We start from the raw sequence: 17835 nt of genomic DNA on the forward strand, positions 1-17835 counted from the left end.
GAAAATGGACAGCGGTATTGGCTGTGATTGGAACGCATTCTGATGAAACCATTACAGCAAAATAAAAAGGAAAGTGATTGTTTTTTAAAACCACTGTAACTGTGCTGCATTGAAAATGGGTCAAGGAATTAAATTGTTTTAGTGGAAAATTCAGTCTAGCAAGAAAGCTGTGTTCTCCATGAAATGTAGCATGAGATGGATTGTGTTGTGTGTATCCACAGGCAAGTTACAAGCAGCTACTGGGTCAAAATGAGTCCCTCGTGGAGACCCCTCCCTTAAGCCCAGGACCCCCACACCTTGCCCAGGGCAGTGTCTCTGCCTTGCAGGGGAGGGTGGAGATGCTGGTGGGGAGGGGGTGGGCGCAGGGCTCACGGGTTGCTGGGCTCCTTGGCGGACTGCAGGCTGGCTCAGGACTCAAGGCGCAGGGACCGTGGGTGCCTGGCAGCCCCTGGGGCCGGCTGGGGGTCCTGCAGAGATGGCGTCAGCGGTGGCAGCAGCAGCATGGGCAGGAGCGATGGAGGCGGAGCAGGCATCGTTGGTGGAGGGCCCGAGGTGGCTGAGCCCATGCTGGCGCGGGGGGGGCACGGCTGCGGGGGGCAGGAGGGGCAGGAGAGACCCACGATGTGTCCCAAGAACATTCTGGAGAGAGGCTGGTCCGACGGGGCCATCCCCATTAAGGAAAAGAGAATCCTCAAGACTGGAAGTGTTCACCTCTAGTCACCCAGCCCAGGCATCTGACACTTTCTGGGTTGGGGCAGGAGTATCCATCCTGGGGGATGGATAATTTCATCTATCCATCAAAGATAGATGAAACCAGAGGTGGATGAGGACGAGGAGCAGGGCAGCCCAGAGAGAACGGGGCTTGGAGGCCGGGATTCCCCAGTTCAAGGTTGCTGTGCCTCGGCTCCCCTGCTGTAGTGGCGTCCCCAGCCGGGACAGTAGATAAGGACTGCGTGAGGTGAGGGGAGGAAGTGTTCTGTGTGCTGCAAAACGCGCTCAGGTTGGTGATGAGACCTGAGGAGTGGTGCCCTCAGCTGCGCAGCCCCGACTCGGCTCTCGGGCCCCCAGCGGAGAAGCCCAAAAGCAATGAATGGGCACCCTTATCCCAGCCCTGCAGCTGGCTGGACTCCGGGAATACAGACACCAGCCCTGGGCCCCAGGGATGGCGCCTGGACCAGGATACCTGGCTGGAGGGTGAAGCTGGAGCCTTGGATGGCTGGGAGCCCCTGCTCAGGGCACTGGGTGCCAGGAGGCGGTTGCTCGAGGGACCTTCTCTGGACCTCCAGGTCTGGGCAGGGGAGAGATGGGTGAGGTGGAGCCGGAGAGCCTGAGGCTGGAAATGGGGGCCCAGACACGGTACTGGAATCCCAGCTGGGCCAGGGAGTTGGGGGACAGCTACTCACCAGAGGAGATGGCACCAAATAGGGCGCTCGGGCGGGCACCCTCATGTGGGCTGCGGGCCGGGGGATGTGGGACCTTCACAGCTTAGCAGAGAAGGGGAAGAGACAGGCATGGATGGGAGTGCCCCCAGGGCTCTGCCCACCTGGAGGCCCACATCCCGTCCTCTGGCGCCCACAAAGGCCCTTCACTCCGATGGGACTTGCCTGCTACCCCTACCCCACCTCTTCACACACCCAACCCCCTCTTACTCATGCAGGGAAGCCCCTTCCTCCCTCCCCGCCTCCCCTTGGAGGCGGAGGTGTTAGGAAAGCCCTTTTTGAAAGTAACTCAAGGGCAGGGAGGAGAGAGCCCTTATTCTAGCGTAGACAGATGCAGGCTGCCAGTTCTCAGCGACTCCCACCAGGGCCGGCCACCGGAGTGCCCCACTCCACCTCCCTGTCCTTCATCTTCTCTGTGTGCACTTTTTTTTTTAAAGGTATGTGCATGCTAAGTCACTTCAGTTGTGTCCAAATCTTTGCAACCCCATGGACTATAGCCCGCCAGGCGCCTCTGACCATGGGATTCTCCAGGCAAGAATACTGGAGTGGGTTGCCGTTTCCTCCTCCAGGGCATCTTTCAGACCCAGGGATCAAACCCACGTCTCTTAGGTCTCCTGCACTGCAGGTGGGTTCTTTACCACTAACACTACCTGGGAAGCCCTTTTTTGAGGTAAAATTCACATAAAATTAATTATTCAAAGTGAACACTTGGGTAGCATCAAGTTCATTCACAAGGCTGTGTGGCCGCCATACCCAGCCAGTTCTCGAACATCTCATCACCCCCAAAAGAGGTTGGTACCCACGAGCCAGTCACCCCTGTTCTCCCCTCCCCTGAGCTCTGGCGACCACGAACCTGCTTTCCGTCTCGCGACCTGCCTGTTCTGGACACTTCATAGGAGGGCGTCGCACAATACATGGCCTTTGGGGTCTGGCTCCATCCTTCACCCTTTCTGGACGGGGGTCCATCCAAGCATCTCCATGGCCGGCCTCCCAGACCAGAGGCCAGTGCATGAGGTGGGAACGTGCAGGGAAAAGAGGCCGTGAGAGCGAAGGTGCTGGAAGGATGAGGGGGTGGGGAGGGGTCACCGACGGCCACTCACCCAGGGCTGGTAAGGACGGCAGCCAGACTGGTGAGGCGCCTCCGCCTCCATCTGTGACCCAGACGCCTCTGCCTACCTCAGCCCTGCCTGTTCTCAGCCCTCCCTGCACTGAGATTTCTCTGGAAGTCCAGCCTCCTGCTGGGGGCACTGTTCACCAGGCACCCAGGGTTCCTCTGGCCTGCCTGAGATCCTGGCCACAATGTGGGCATCGGAGGGGAGGGCACAGGCTGGCGGGACGGCCCTCAGTGGCCCTGCAGGCAAAGGATAGATGGACGCATGAGACCAGGCTGGACCTGGTCAGGGTTCGCATCAGCTAGTTTAGGTTTAGATAATGGGTGTGTCTTGGATTGGGCTTCCCAGGTGGCACTAGTGGTACAGAACCTGCCTGCTAATGCAGGAGATGTAAGAGACACAGATTTGATCCTGGGTCGGGAGATCCCCTGCAGGAGGACGTGGCAACCCACTCCAGTATTCCTGCCTGTAGAGTCCCATGGACAGAGGACCCTGGCGGGCTACATACAGTCCATAGCGTTGCACAGTTAGACAAGACTGAAGCAACTTAGCATGCCCAAATATTCTTTCAAGTAACAAATGAGCAAGAAGACAACCTGGTCAAAAAATCCAGCCACAGGCAGGATTTAAAGTGATCCCAATTGCCAGTTAGACTTTGTGGCCCCCAAGCAGGATAAAGCAATGAGGTGTCCTGGTTCAGTCCTGCTTTGTTGCGTGGAACTGAAGGAGAACACATGCTGGGGAGAAAAGCCCCTTGCTCCGGGTGACAGTCTGGGGGAGCTGGGTGGAGGGGGTCGCTGTCTGACCAATGACGGGGGACGAGGGTGGGGTCTGTATGTCAACCTGGCCCCTCCACCAAAGGCGCACTCCAGGCAAGCAGCCTTCACCCGCTCGTTTGTGCAATGCCCCCGCGGCTCTTGCAGGGTGAAAGGAGGCAGTGCAGGGCGTGGCAAGGAGTTGGATTCATTAGAGACTTCCCTGGCAGGTCAGTGGTTAAGACTCTGCGCTTCCACTGCAGGAAGCGTGGGTTTGATCCATGGTCAGGAAACTAAGATCCTGCATGCCATGTGTCGTGACCAAAAATAATAAAAATATTTTTAAAAAGAAAGAAGTTGAGCCCATTCAGTGTTTGCCACCATTGCTGTCATCCTGCCTGGTGGTCCTAGAGGCCTGGCCTGAGTCTCTTTCTGATAGTCTCTTTCCCTCCCCTGGGGCCTGGAGCAGCCAAACCTTGTCCACATGGAGCTGTTAACATGCATGCTCTGGGGGAATACAGGGCTCGAGATGGTGTCCTGCCCCACTGGATCAGGGCAGGGGCCTGCGGTGGGTTGAATGGCAACCCCCCAAAAGACATGGCCCCCGGAACTTGTGAATGTGACCTTGTTTGAAGAAAAGGATCCTGCAGATGTAAATAAGTGAAGGACCTGAGATGGGAGGAGGAAATGGCAACCCACTCCAGTATTCTTGCCTGGAAAATCCCATGGACAGGGGAGCCTGGAGAGGGTTGCAAAGAGTCGGACAGACATGACTGAGCAACTGAGCACACACACACTTCTTGAGGTGAGGCCATCTGAGTTAAGAGACAGAGAGGAAGAGACATGGGGAGAAGCCACTCAAAGATGGAGGCAGAGATGGGAGTGATGCAGCCACGATCCCAGCAATGCCTGGGGCCCCCAGAAGCCGGAAGAGGCAGGAGGGCTCCTCCACTGCGGCCTTAGGAGGGCGCACGACCCTGCCCACACCTTGATTTGGGATGTCTGGCTTCCTGAACTGAGAGAGCTCACTGCTGTCCTCTCCAGGCGCCCAGCTGGTGGTCGTCTGTCGTGGCCCCAGGGCACTAAAGCAGGCTGCCATCTTCTCCTGCACACCAGGGCTTAGGCGTCTCATGCTTGTTCTCAAGTCAGTGGAGGCAAAGGGGGTGATGGGGGACACCATGGCTGGGACTCCGTGGCTCCTGGACCAACCCCACTAGGGCAGTGTGTGGAGCCCCTCTTCCCAGAAGGGGGAACCTCAAAGGCGCAGAGAAGGTGCCCCTTTGGGTGCTTCCGGCCCAGTGCTGGAGCTGAGTCCCTGGGGTCCCCAGCCGGAGCCAGCTGGAGCCAGAGCCACGACGGTGCAGCGAGCAGAGTGACTCATTCCCCGTCTCCCTCGGGCCCAGCCCTCCCCGACCTGTGACAGGGCCTCCCGGCCTGTCCTTGTCTCCTCCTCGTCACCCCGACCCTGGCCCAGGTAGACTCACCTTCCTGAGTTCCCAGCCAGGCCTGCCTCGCACCCAGCACAGCGCCTTTGCACCAGCTATTGCCCCCACCCCCTCCCCAGAGCACTCTCCCCCCAGCTGATTCCTTCATCCAGCGAAGCCCTCTTGCCTTTTCAGAGGCCTCAGGACAGCAGCCCGGGACCTCTCCCTTGGACCAGCGTTCCTTGTCACAACTCTCCCGTCGCGCCCAGCACTCCAGGGAGGCCCTCTGGTACCCCTCCCCAGCCGCTCCCCAGTACTGCGCCTGCCACACAGAGCCACGTCTGCCAGTGGCTGTGTGAGGAGCCCCCGTCACAGGTGTTGCCAGCTCTGGGTCCCACCTGCCTCACATAGGGCCTCACGCTGCCCAGCAAAGGCAGACCCCAGGCAGGGGTGCCCAGGCAGGCTGACGCTCCTCACCTCTCAGCTCCTTCTCCGCGCTGGTCAGTGGCCGAACCTTGTCCTTGCTCATCATTCGGCCCTTGTACAGGACCCCGTCCACTCCCACGAGGTCCACCTCGGCCTGGTTAAGGCAGCCCAAGCCCCAAGTCAGGGAGTGTCCACAGGGGCAGCAGGGCCCGCCTCCCCGAGGGTTGCCCACTTCCAGGGGCTGTGGCTTGACTCACAGAGTCATAGTCCAACAACTCAGGGTCCCCGTAGGGGTAGAGAGTCGACAAGCCATATGGCTTGAACTCGAGGTTGGCGTTGTTTCTGGGGCCGTCACCCCAGTCCTGCGGGGGGCCCAGTGAGTCCAGGCTCATCTCAGGGGCTCCAAGGTTCTGGAGTTTCTGCAGCTGCTGTTGTTCCCTGGAGGCAGGACAGGGGGGTCAGCAGACACATGGAGGCACCTACGCCCCAGAGGAGCCTCAGGTTGGGTCCCAGGGCCTGGCCAGTAGCCGGGGAACTCTGGACAGACAGACACCGTTGGGGCAGAGAGCAGAAATCGAGAGCTGTGTTTCCCCAGACCTGGGACCCTGGTCTGGCCTGCCTAGAGCAGGCTCTTAACCTCTGTCTCTCTCTTTTTTTTTTTGATCACACCGTGGGGCAGGTGGGATCTTTGTTCCCAGACCAAGGAATCAAACCCAAGCCCCCGGCACTGGAAGGGCTAAGTCTTAATCACTGGACCACTTAACCTCTTAACCTCGTGTCCTCTTAACCTCTCATCTCAAAAGAGAGTCAGTCGAGGGAGGGGGGCATCAGGCACAGGCCCCCAGGCCCCTCACCTTCACGTGGCCGTGGCTGCTATTCAGCTATCACTCCCCACCCTCGAGCCTAGGGGCCCGGGTGTCAGAAGCACTCATGAAGCCATGGGGGATCAGGGGCTGAGGAGCGGGCTGGGGATAGGGGGCCGGCCGGGGGGCAGAGAAACATGAAGGTTGAGGCACCAGGCCTGCCATGTGCTAGCTGTGCCTCAGGCCAGTTGCTGAAACTCTCTGAGCCTCAGTTTCTTCAACTGTGAAATAGGATGATAGCAGAATGACCTCAAAGAGAAAGTGTCAGGTTTCAATGAGGTCCGCGCTGTCAGAGCACTCGGCACAGAGCCTGCCCGGTCACGGTAAGGCCCCCGAGGACCCCGAGGGGTCATGACTTACTTCTCCCGGCAGGAAGCCGGTCTGTCAACCTCGCTCACAGGGGCGTGTGAGGTTTGAGACCCTCCCTCCCCTAAGAGTTCTTGGTCCACAACAGACGCCTGATAACCTGTTCATTCCTCTCCCCGTGAGCACCTCACGTGCCCGTCTGCAGCCCCACTGCCCGGGACAGCGTCCCTCGCAGATGGCTGCAGTGCCCTGGGCAGTCTTTGAGTCTCGGGACTGCAGTTTGCGCCTGGACCCCCACCTGCTCACCTCATCTGTTGGCGCTGCAGGTACTCATAGCTGTTGGCGCTGGCCGGCCGCAGCCATGGCAGCACGTGGGTGTTGTGAATGGTGATGAGTTGCCTGTGGAACAAGAGCAAAGTGGGGGGGCAGACGTGGCCAGCAGAGGTCCCAGCTCCCACCTTCTCCTGGAAGCCCGCCCTCAAACGTGGCCTTTCCTCCAGAAAGATCCACAGCGTGGGGCCACCATCCTCTTTGCAGGTCATTGAGAACAAATGTTCTGATGATAAAAGGAAAACTCAGAACAGGTGAGTCCTAGAAATGGGACGTGGGTTGGAGGGTGCCATGGGCTCAGCGGAGGAGAATGGAGAGTGACTGCTGATGGGCATGGGGTTTCCTTTTGCGGTTGGGCCATATTGTCAATGTACTAAATGTCCCTGAATTGTTCACTTTCTTTTTCTTTTTTTTTAGGCCACAGCACCCAGCATGTGGGATCTTAATTCCTCGATCTGGGATCAAATTTGTGACCCTTCCCTGCAATGGAAGCAAGGAATTTTAACCACTGGATAGCCAGGGAAGTCCCTGAACTGTTCACTTTAAAACGGTTAATTTATATTATGTGTATTTGACCTCATTACAAAAAATTAAAGCATCAGCCTTCTGAGGAGCTAGAACTGTTCTACATCTTGATCTGAGTGGTGGGGAGAGGAAAATATTTTGGAGTTTGAGGTGAATGGGCTTCCCTGGTGGCTCAGATGGTAAAGAATCCTCCTGCAATGCAGGAGACCCCAGTTTGATCCCTGGGGCAGGAAGATTCCCTGGAATGGCTACCCACTCCAGTATTCTTGCCTGTAGAATTCGATGGATAGAGGAGCCTGGTGGGCTACAGTCCATGTGGTCACAGAGTCAGACACAACTGAGAGACTCACACTTTCATTTGGGGTTTGCCAGGTGGCGCTAGTGGTAGAGAACCCGCCTACCAATGCAGGAGACATAAGAGACCAGGGTTAGATCCCTGGGTTGGGAAGACCCTCTGGAGGAGGGCATGGTAACCCACTCCAGTATTCCTGCCTAGAAAATCCCATGGACAGAAGACCTTAGCAGTTATAGTCCATAGGGTCGCAAATCGGACACGACTGAAGCCACTTAGCATGCACACACGTGCACTAAACGCCACTGAGTTTTCCACTTTACAATGGCTGATTTTGTATGTGAATTTCACCTCAGTACATAAAGTATTAGACTAGAAAAACACGTGCAGTCCTCCAGGGTTCAGCTTTCCCTGAGTTTCCTCTTAGCCTTTTTCTCTGGAGTCCACCCTGTTCCTGGACACAGGGGGCAGCAGATGGGACTGGGGAAGGGAGGGGCACAGTACTGCCCAGGTCGGGAGCTAATGGGATCGTGTGCACACAACGGTGTACATGGATGTTCCCGTCCCTGACCACCCCCGTAGTACTCACGGGCAGGTCATCATCTCCACGGGCCGGTCACAGGAGATGCATTTCACCCGTTCAAACAGTTTCCTGGAAGACACCCCGCTCTGTCAGCCGCCACCCCAGCTGGGCCCCATGAGGCCACCCCCGCCCCAGGCAGTACTTGGGGGAGGCTGCAGGTCCGTCCATGCCTCAGGGCCGGGGCTTCCCCCCAGATCCCACTCCCGCTGGCCTGGCCCAGCTCAGCTCAGCTCCACTGGCCCCGGCTGACCGCCACGTGGGGCCACTTGGGGCCTCAGTGGGGGATAAAAGTGGGTGTAGCTTCTCTCCTCGCCCCAAACACAATGGAGGCCTTCATAACCGGGGAGAGCTACCCTTCACGGGGGACACAGGAGGGCAGAGGAGTGATCTGAGGACAGAAGCCCCCCAGGAAGATCAGGTCCCTCGGCCGGGGGCTCTGTCTGGACGGGGTGGGGGCCCGGCTCTAGTTCCAGGCCTGCCCAACAGCCCTGTGTGGCCTCGCAGGGGCCCCCTCCCTCTCTGACCCTCTGTCTCCTCATGAAAGAACGTGAAGCCCAGGCCAGAGCGGCCTACCTCTGAGCTCTGGTGCTCCCTGCCTCATCTCCTCCTCCACTGGGAAGCCCCACGTCCCCCCCCCCAGGTCCACAGGTCTGAGTCCTTCCTCCCAGAGTCCAGAATCCGCTGGTACACCACTCTCATTTCCTCTCTGGAGGGAGGGCCGTGCAGCCTCTGGGAGCTGCAAGGGCTGCAGGGGACCCTGTCCCCAGAGGGACTCACCTCCTAAAGCCGGCAGCATTGTCGGGGTCAAAATGGAGGCCTTCAATCAGCAGCTTCCTGACAACTTTCCAGACCTCGTCCATGTCTTTCTTCAGATCATCCAAATCGCTGGGAACCAGCTGCCAAAAGCCAAAGGGAAGAGTGTTTAGTCAATTAAGTAAACACTCCGCCTCCCTCCAGCAACCTGCAAAGTTATAGAGAGAGTAACAAGATTGATGGCAACCCACTCTAGTATTCCTGCCTGGGAAATCCCACGGACAGAGGAGCCTGGAGGGCTATAGTCCACGGGGTCGCAAAAAAGTTGGACACGACTTAGCAACTAAACAACAAGCAAGATTAACCAAGAAAAGTGAGATGGCTGTGGACTTTCTTGGTGGTCCAGTGGTTGAGAATCCACCTTGCAATGCAGGGGATGCAGGTTCGATCCATGGTCAGGGAACTAAGATCCCACATGCCACAGGGCAGCTAAACAACTAAGCCTGCAAGCCACACCTAGCGAATCTGTGCACTGCAATGAAAGATCTCATATGATGCGATGAAGATCCTGAGTGCTGCAACCAAGACCAACTACAGTCTTTTAAACTACACACATACAAACACCAAAACCACTCACAAGTTGCAAGAATAGTCCAAAGGACACTCCTATATCCACTTAAATTCACCAATTCTTAACATTTCACAATGTCTTCTTTATCGTTCCATATGTATGTAAGTGTTTGTTTTCTGAATCATCTGAGAATAATCACAGACATCACAATATATTTCCCGTACAAAAAGTTAAACGTGGAATTACCATACAACTCAGCAATTCCACTCCTGGTAGTCACTAAATGAACACAGGTGATCATTAAATGATGAATGGATAAATAAATTACCACTCCTGGGTAACTACCCAAAGTCACGGAAAACAGGTCTTCAAACAAAAACTGGCTCATGAATGTTCATAGCAGCATTATTCACAAGAGTCCAAAGGTGGAAATAACCCAAGCGTCTGTCAGCAGATGAACAAACAAAATGTGGTCTATCTGTCTGACCATGTTATTCAGTCATGGAAAAAAATAACTTCTGATTTATGTGACAACATGCGTGTGTTAGTTACTCAGTCATGTCTACTGAGTTGCAACTCTTTGCAACCCCATGGACTGTAGCCTGCAAGGCGCCTCTGTCCATGGGATTCTCCAGGCAAGAATACTGGAGTGGGTCGCCATTCCCTTCTCCAGGGCATCTTCCCGACCCTGGGATCAAACCCGGGTCTCTGGCATAGCAGGCAGATTCTTTCCCATCTAAGCCATCAGGGAAGCCCATGTTACAACATGGTTGAACCCTGAAAACATGATGCCGAGTGCAAGAAACCAGACCCTCGAGGTCACATGCTGTGTGACTCATTTATGTCAAGTGTCCCAAATTGGCCAACCCAGAGAGTAGATTAGTGGCTGCTGGGGGCTGGGGCGGGGGGGGCGTGAGGGGTGATTGTCTCACGGGTCTGGGGTCTCCTTTTGTGGGGGATGGAAATGCTCCAGAACCAGAGAGAGGCGGTGCTAACGCAACACTAACCAATGCCACAGGTTCATCGCCTGAAAATTGCCAATGGTTGATTTTATGTCATGTGAATGTTCCCACAGTGAAAAATACACAAAGAAAAGCAGAGCAACGAGGACAGGGTGACTTAAACCAACAAACAACAAAAAAGCTCTCGATCAGGAAAAAAATTTAGACACATAGAGAGGAGAAGAGACTAGAATCATGAACCCTGAAATACCCACCATGGAGATTTAATCATTATTAACATACTGCTCTATCTGCCTTTTTTTTTTTTCTTTTTTCTTTTTTCAGCTGTGCTGTGCAGCTTGCCGGATCTTGACCAGGGATCGAACTCCTACAGTGGAAGTGCAGAGTCCTAACTACTGGACCTCCAAGGAATTGATGCAGTGTTTGTTTGTTTGTTTTTTAAGTTACAGAAATCACAACATTCCACCCAAATATTTTAGTGATTTTCTTCAGTTCAGTTCAGTCGCTCAGTTGTGTCCGACTCTTTGTGACCCCATGAATCACAGCACACCGGGCCTCCCTGTCCATCACCAGCTCCCGGAGTTCACTGCAATACCATTATCCCAACTAACATAATGAGCCACAGAAGTCACACTCCATCACTTCTGTAATATCCTGTTGGTTACACAGGTCAGCCCTGTTCAGTGTGATAGCTGGGGAGCGTCTGGGACGTTGACCACCATAGTGTTCCTCTCTGGACAAGCAAAGGGATGTGGCGGGCACAGGGGGCATCCTGCTGGCCATTTATTTATCCATTCATCATTTAATGACCTGAATTTGATCTAATTTCCAGCTAATTTTCAGAGTTGGAGCAACTGAAACATGGGAAGTCTCCTTGTGTATTGCATTTGGTTGTTGTGACTCCTGAGACTCTTTTAATCTAGAGCAGTTTCTGTCCCACTTTTTTTCACCCTGCCATGGAATTATGGGAGAAAAACAGGTCAGTGGTTCTGCAGATAACTGAGTTACTTCAGCTGTAATTCTGCATTGATTTGTATGATTTTTATGACAAGTGTGTCCCATATCTGTTTTGCTTATCATCGTATCCTCATTAACCAGAGGTACCCAATAGGTGGATGATGAATGAATAAATCCTCACTTTAAAGATGAGAAAACTGAAACTTGAACAGGCTCTGTAATTCAGGGCACAATGCTGATCACGGCGGGGCTGGGACTCAGACCCCGAGTGCCTGGATTCTAAACCCCAGTGCTTTTATCCACACCAGTCACACCAGCTGCAGGAACCACACAGCATGGAAGGGGATGGCCTGACCGTTCTTGTCTCTTTATTAGACTGTACAAATGAAGGCTATGACTCCTTATCAACATTTTCCCAGGGTCCGGCTCAACACAGGTGGTCATTAAATGATGAATGGATAAATAAATGGCCAGCAGGATGCCCCCTCTGCCCGCCACATCCCTTTGCTTGTCCAGAGAGGAACACTATGGTGGTTAATGTCCCAGATGCTCCCCAGCTATCACACTGAACAGGGCTGACATGTGTAACCAACAGGATATTACACAAGTGATGGAGTGTGACTTCTGTGGCTAAGTCAGAGAAGACATTGCAGCTTTTGTCTTGGTCTCTTGGATCATGTGATCCTGGGGGGGAAACACCCCTTGCCGTGTTGTGAGGCTGCTCAAACAGCCCTAAGGAGGCCAGCATGTGATGAGGAAGTGCCAAGTCTTGCTCACAGCCATGTGAGGGCACTATCTTGGAAGTGGCTCTCCCAGCCCCAGTCAAGCCTCTGGATGATGCAGGCCCTGGACAACACCCTGACTGCAGCATTGTGGGAGGCCCTGAGCCACCCAGCTAAGCTGCTCCCAAATTCTTGACCCTCAGAAACTTTGAACTTTGCTGTCTTAAGGCACTAAATTTCAGGGTAGTTCGTTATGCAGGAGGTGGTGATTAATACAGAGCTCCTCACCTTGGTACGTACGTCTTTGTCCAACTGCTCCACAGCCTTCTTCCAGTCATCCTCATTGGCAACCACCCTGAAGAGCATGCCCTGAATCATTTCATTCAGCTGCATGGCCACTGTGTCCAGGTCAGCCCGGCTTGCCTTGCCTGCCAGGGAGCTCTTGTCAGCCTTCTGGGGAAAGATGGGACTCAGGGAAGCAGGGCTGCGGGGCTGGGAGCAGTGGGCATCTTGGGGAGGTCAGATCACTGTGGTCAGTTGTTGTAGTTGGGACCCTGGGTACCCAGCCTTGGCTTAAATTCAACCTTGGGGTCTGGCTCAAACACAGCTATTAGATCACAGCCAAGGTTTTCCTGTGATGGAGAAGTTGAGGTATGGTTTTTAAGTTCACTTAACAAATTGACACAAACTATAATTCAGAAGGATACATGCAGGCCTGTGTTCACAGCAGCACTATTCACAATAGCCAAGACATAGAAAAAACTAAAATGAACAACCAAAACTGAGAGATGAATGGGTAAAGATGTGGTGTGTGTGGCATGGCATATGACTGGGGCATAAAGAAGAACATGACAATGCCATTTGCAGCAACGTGGATACGGCTAGAGATCACCATACTAGGTGGGTTAAGCCAGAAAGAGAAGGACCTGTGCCATATGACATCACTTATATGCGGAAAAGCTTTTATATATAGGATGGATAAACAACAAGGTTCTACCATATAGCACAGAGAACTATATTCAATATCCTGGGATAAACCATCATGGAAAAGAATATTTAAAAAAGAATGCACATATATGTATATATACTATATACATTGGGCTTCCCTGGTGGCTTAGATGGTAAAGAATTTGCCTGCAATGCAGGAGGCCTGGGTTCAGTCCGTAGGTTGGGAGGATCCCTTGCAGGAGGGAATGGCAACACACTCCAATATTCTTGCCTGGAGAATCCCATGGACACAGGAGCCTGGTGGGCTACGGTGCACGGAGCCGCAAAGAGACAGACACGACTGAGTGACTAACACTTCCACTGTGCATATCACTTCGCTGTACAGCAGTAATTAACACTGTAAAACACCTATACTCCAGTTTAGAACATTGTCACTGATCCTGAGTCACTGACAATAAGAATTGGTGGGACAACTTTTGAGAACTTCCCCCGGACTTTCTATATGATAAAGGTGGAAGGAAGCTTGGGAAGTCTGTGTGCCTGGCTTCGTCCTGGCTGGATGATTCCGTTTCCCTCAGTGGGAGAGCCGGGCTCGGGGTGGGGGATGGGGTGGGGGAGAGGAGTCTCTGCTCACTCACCTCTTTCAACTCCTGCTCCATCTCATTTCGGTCTGCCTTGTACATTTCTAGGTTTCTTAGTTGAGCACAGACAACCTAAGAACAGAGGCGGAGGGATGTCAGTCACCCTCGGACGTCCTGAGGACAGCCTCTGCCTTCAGCCTCTGCCCTAGGAAGGGAGCAGTGGGGCCAGGTGGATAGCAGGCGGGGCAACGCAGTGAAAGGCTTGGGCTCCAGGTTTCCAGGTCAAAAGGGAAGGAACAGGAGGCTTGGGACAAGCTGTCCCCTTGGGGGGTGGCATGATAGAACCTTGCTACACAGGAAAGGAAGGAGGACCGGAGGAAAGAACGCACAAACCAGAGCTGATGCTTTGGGTCCCTAGATGGTTGAGGCAAGCGCATCTCTTCTGATCTGAAATGGAGTCTCTATATCAAGCAAGCACTTATATGGGACATGCACCGTGCCCCGTGTCAGGCAAAAACCCTCACTTCCCACCCCCATGACTCCACAAAGAACCAATTCCCTGCATCAATTCTGCCCTGTCTCCACTGACTGGACCCTCCCCATGACAGGAGCTGCTAGCTTCCCTGCTTGGGAAGAGCCTCGATCTTCTGGGCTATGTCCCCAGCAGTGGGGGAGGTCACTCTCCCCCCAAAACTGGAAACAGGCTTCTACTTCTCCCTTCATATCTGGTCTCCCTTTCACTCTCAGAAACAGAACCCCCATCTTTCAGCTGGCATCTGGCCACCCCAGAATCATGACTGTATTTCACAGCCTCCTTTATAGCTTGATGTGACCACTGAAGTATAAACGAAAGTGGGTAGGTGTTCTCTTCACTGCTGGCTTAGACACAGAGTTAAATCACTGGAGCACCAGCAGCTGTCTTGGACCATGAGGTGACCTTGTGAACTGAAGTCACACACCAAGGAGCTCTATACCAGCTCTGAGCTTCTTGAATATAAAAGAGAAATACGGGGTTTCCCTGAGACGCAGGCTCCATCCCTGGGTCAGGAAGATCCCCTGGAGTAGGAAATGGCAATCCACTCCAATATTCTTGCCTGGGAAATGCCATAAACAGAGGAACTTGGTGGGCTACAGTCCATGGGATCACAAACATTCAGACATGACTGAGCTAACAACAACAAAAAACAAAAGAGAAATACACTTATGACTTAAGTCAGCTATTTGGGGGTTTTATGTTATTTGAAGACGAACCTAATTCTAATTAACGCAAAGCTTCTTCACATCCACCTTGCACCCAGGTGGGTCTCAAGGTCTAGTACAGGTGGTGGAGGTGGGGAAGGGAACTCCTGCTTCTGCCTGGAGTCAGGCTTTTCCCTCCAACCCCATGTTAGCGGGCAGCTGACCTTTTGGAGTCATCAGGCCCAACATGAACACTTAGAGCCCCATTTGGCTGTTCCTAATTAAAATCTAGAAATACAGAGAAGCCGGGACCCTCTAACTTCCACTGCCAGGGTTACCTGTGCACGGGGTAGACTAAGGTCCTTCCCAGAATTCACGCCTTCCTAGAACCTGTGAACGTGGCCTTATTTGGAAATGGCTCTTCGCAGGTGAAATCAGTTAAGATGTGGTCACACTGGATTAGGGCGGAACACATGGATGAGGAGGCCACGTGAAGACACAAAGACACACACAGAGAAGAAGGCCACGTGACAATGGAGGCAGAGACTCGAGCGATGCGTCTACAAACCAAGGAAACACCTGGAGCTGCTAGAGCTAGGAGAGGCCAAGAAGGATCCCCCCTGAAGCCTTCAGACAGCACGAGGGCCCTCCAGCACCTTGATTCAGGGCTTTCAGCCTCCAAGAATTGGGAAGAGTACGTGTCTCTAGTTTTAAGTCACATGGTTTGTGGTTGTATGTTACAGCAGCCACAGACACGCCCAGTAAGTGGCAGAATCGGGATTGAAACCAAGGCCTATCTAACCACAACGGCAGGCCGCCTCCCGACTGGCTGGTAACTTTGCCCGAATCTGTTTCCTCCTTGCTCAAATGGCATTAATATTACTCCTGCCCCGAGGAAGCCGAGGGGACTAGAAATGGCATCTTCCTACAAGAGTTAGCATTCGATACCCTTCAGCTCTCGCGTCAGTCCTCTCCTGCACCGAGCCAGAGCCCTGGATATCATTGATCGTTCCAAGAACGGCTTTGGATGTATATGACTGATTCACTTGGCTGTACGGCAGAAACTAACACAATATTATAAATCAACTGTACTCCGATAGGAATTTTTAAAAAAGAAAACAAAAAGAATGGTTTTGGGGATATTTCCCTGTTGATCCCGTGGTTAAGACTTCACCTTCCAATGCAGGGGAGTGTGGTTTGATCCCTGGCTGGGGAGCTAATGGTCCCACATGCTTCTTGGCCAAAAAAACCAAAACTTAAAACAAGCAATACTGTAACAAATTCAATAAAGACTTTAAAAATGGTCCACATCAAAAAAAAAAAAAAAAAGAAGAAGAAGAGGTCCTGGAATGCATCCTGTAGCTTATAAAAGATGCCTGCCAGTTTGCAGAGGGCAAATAGTGTTTTCACATTTCCATACTGAGTCAGAAAGAGTTCTGTTCTCATTCACTTTCCTGCTGTATCCTTTGTGAGAAACGCTCCCAAAGCAGCAGTCTGAGGTGATGGAAATGCTTCCATCTGGATGGTTGCTGACATGGCTGCACAAAGAGGCAAAAATGAGTCAAGCGGCTATGCTTCAAGCCTGGGCAGTTTACTGTGTGCAAATCATGCTTCGATGAAAGACAAACAAATACTATCATTCCCCCACGAGAAACACAGAAGGGCCCGGGCGCTGTCTGTCTGCTTGACCACTGTATCGCGGGGCCCTGGAAGGGCGCCTGGTGTGGAGTGAAGGCTCAGTCACGTGGGCTGAATGACGCAGGGGTGATGGGGCTTCTCGTGCCACCTGTTACGTCCAGAACATTTTCTCCCAGCTTTCCAGGTAGAAGGCAGTGTTGGTGGTGTTTCTTCACTAGCCCCACTGCTGCAACAGAACCAGGGCGGGTGTCTGCCTCCCTCCTCTCTCTGCTGGAAGGGCTCCATGGGGCTGCTGATGATTTGCAGCCCGTGTTCATTTAAGAAGTATTTGATGAAGTGTACTGTATACAAAGCCCCGCTCCAGATCCTTCCGGGGTCCACTTTTAGAAGTAATTAGCTCTTGTTGGCACAAGGGGCAGGAAGGAAGTCCGGACAAAGGCTGACTTGGTCCATTCAGCCTGTTGGGCCAGACTCCTCTTGAGCTTCTCTCAACGAGGGATCAGTGACAGCTTTCTGGAGGCAGATTCTGAGCCCCCCTCCTCCTCCCCCGAGCGGAGTGGGATGTCGTACTGGACCCACATCAGACATGCCGGATGAACTGGCTCTTGTCTCCGACCAGGAAGGGCTCCAGTAGGTCCCTAGGACACAGCATCCCAGCCTTTCTGAAAAGCAGTGGCTAAACAAGAGCCCAGGGTTGGCAGGAGACGGCACACTTCCTGATCCTGGTACTCGCAAGAGTCTCGGCCCAAGACTGTGTATCCTGTGCCCACACATGGCCCAGGCGCTCCCTTCCTCCCCGCTCAAGCTGGGCATCAGCTCTCCTTTGATAAGCTTTCCTCCCGTCCAACTTGCCCTGTGCAGGCTGGCCTGGTCACTCCGTGTGATGACCTTCGGAGGGGAGCTCTGCCCTCCCCTCTTGCTCATCACATCCTAGGGCATCCCACCAACAGCCCCTGACTTGGAATCGAAAGCCCCCACAGGAACCACCTCAGGTGGCTCTGTTTGGGATTTTGCCTCATTACACCCCCAGGGGAAAAGGTCACCGTCCTTCCCAGTGGGAAGGACGGTGATCTTTTCTCTGAAGATCTGGGATGCCTCCGGGACAAGGCTCAGACCGGAATGGTCCCGAGGACCATCAGGCTGGGGTGGTCAGGGCAGCCCAGCCAGCCCACGGGAGGAGGTGTCTGGCTGAGTGACCTCCTGGGAGGTGCTTTTCAGGGTCCTCACATTTCTCATGTCAGACGCCGCTGTTTCATCCAGTCCCTGTGGTGTGAGAGCTCAGATAATAAGCCAGTTTAGGGGAAAGGTTAGAGACCTTTCATTCATTGATTCGTTCAGCACATTTTGAGCCGTCACTCGGCGCCAGGTAGGTGACCCCCAGTGGTGAACGAGACAGACCGTGTTCACGTGCTCTGGTGTATGTATGGGGGTGAGGTGGCAGGGTTGGTTTGCTTTTTGTGGCTGTCTAC

At 53.5% G+C, this 17835-nt stretch overlaps 1 protein-coding gene across 1 annotated transcript in view; it reads right to left on the reverse strand.

Moving 5' to 3' along the window:
• Positions 1-407: 407 nt before the first annotated feature.
• Positions 408-17835, reverse strand: part of C3H16orf96 (chromosome 3 C16orf96 homolog) — a 34935-nt gene continuing 17507 nt past the window's right edge. The window contains exons 10-18 of the mRNA XM_068968405.1: positions 13607-13681; positions 12309-12473; positions 8833-8951; positions 8062-8124; positions 6632-6724; positions 5414-5594; positions 5208-5310; positions 1412-1484; positions 408-600 (exon numbers count right to left, since the gene is read on the reverse strand). Coding sequence (XP_068824506.1) covers positions 408-600; positions 1412-1484; positions 5208-5310; positions 5414-5594; positions 6632-6724; positions 8062-8124; positions 8833-8951; positions 12309-12473; positions 13607-13681 — 1065 coding nt within the window. The remainder of the gene's footprint in view (positions 601-1411; positions 1485-5207; positions 5311-5413; positions 5595-6631; positions 6725-8061; positions 8125-8832; positions 8952-12308; positions 12474-13606; positions 13682-17835) is intronic.

Source organism: Capricornis sumatraensis, chromosome 3 (genome assembly GCF_032405125.1).
Source record: "Capricornis sumatraensis isolate serow.1 chromosome 3, serow.2, whole genome shotgun sequence".
Classification (NCBI taxonomy): Eukaryota; Metazoa; Chordata; class Mammalia; order Artiodactyla; family Bovidae; genus Capricornis; species Capricornis sumatraensis.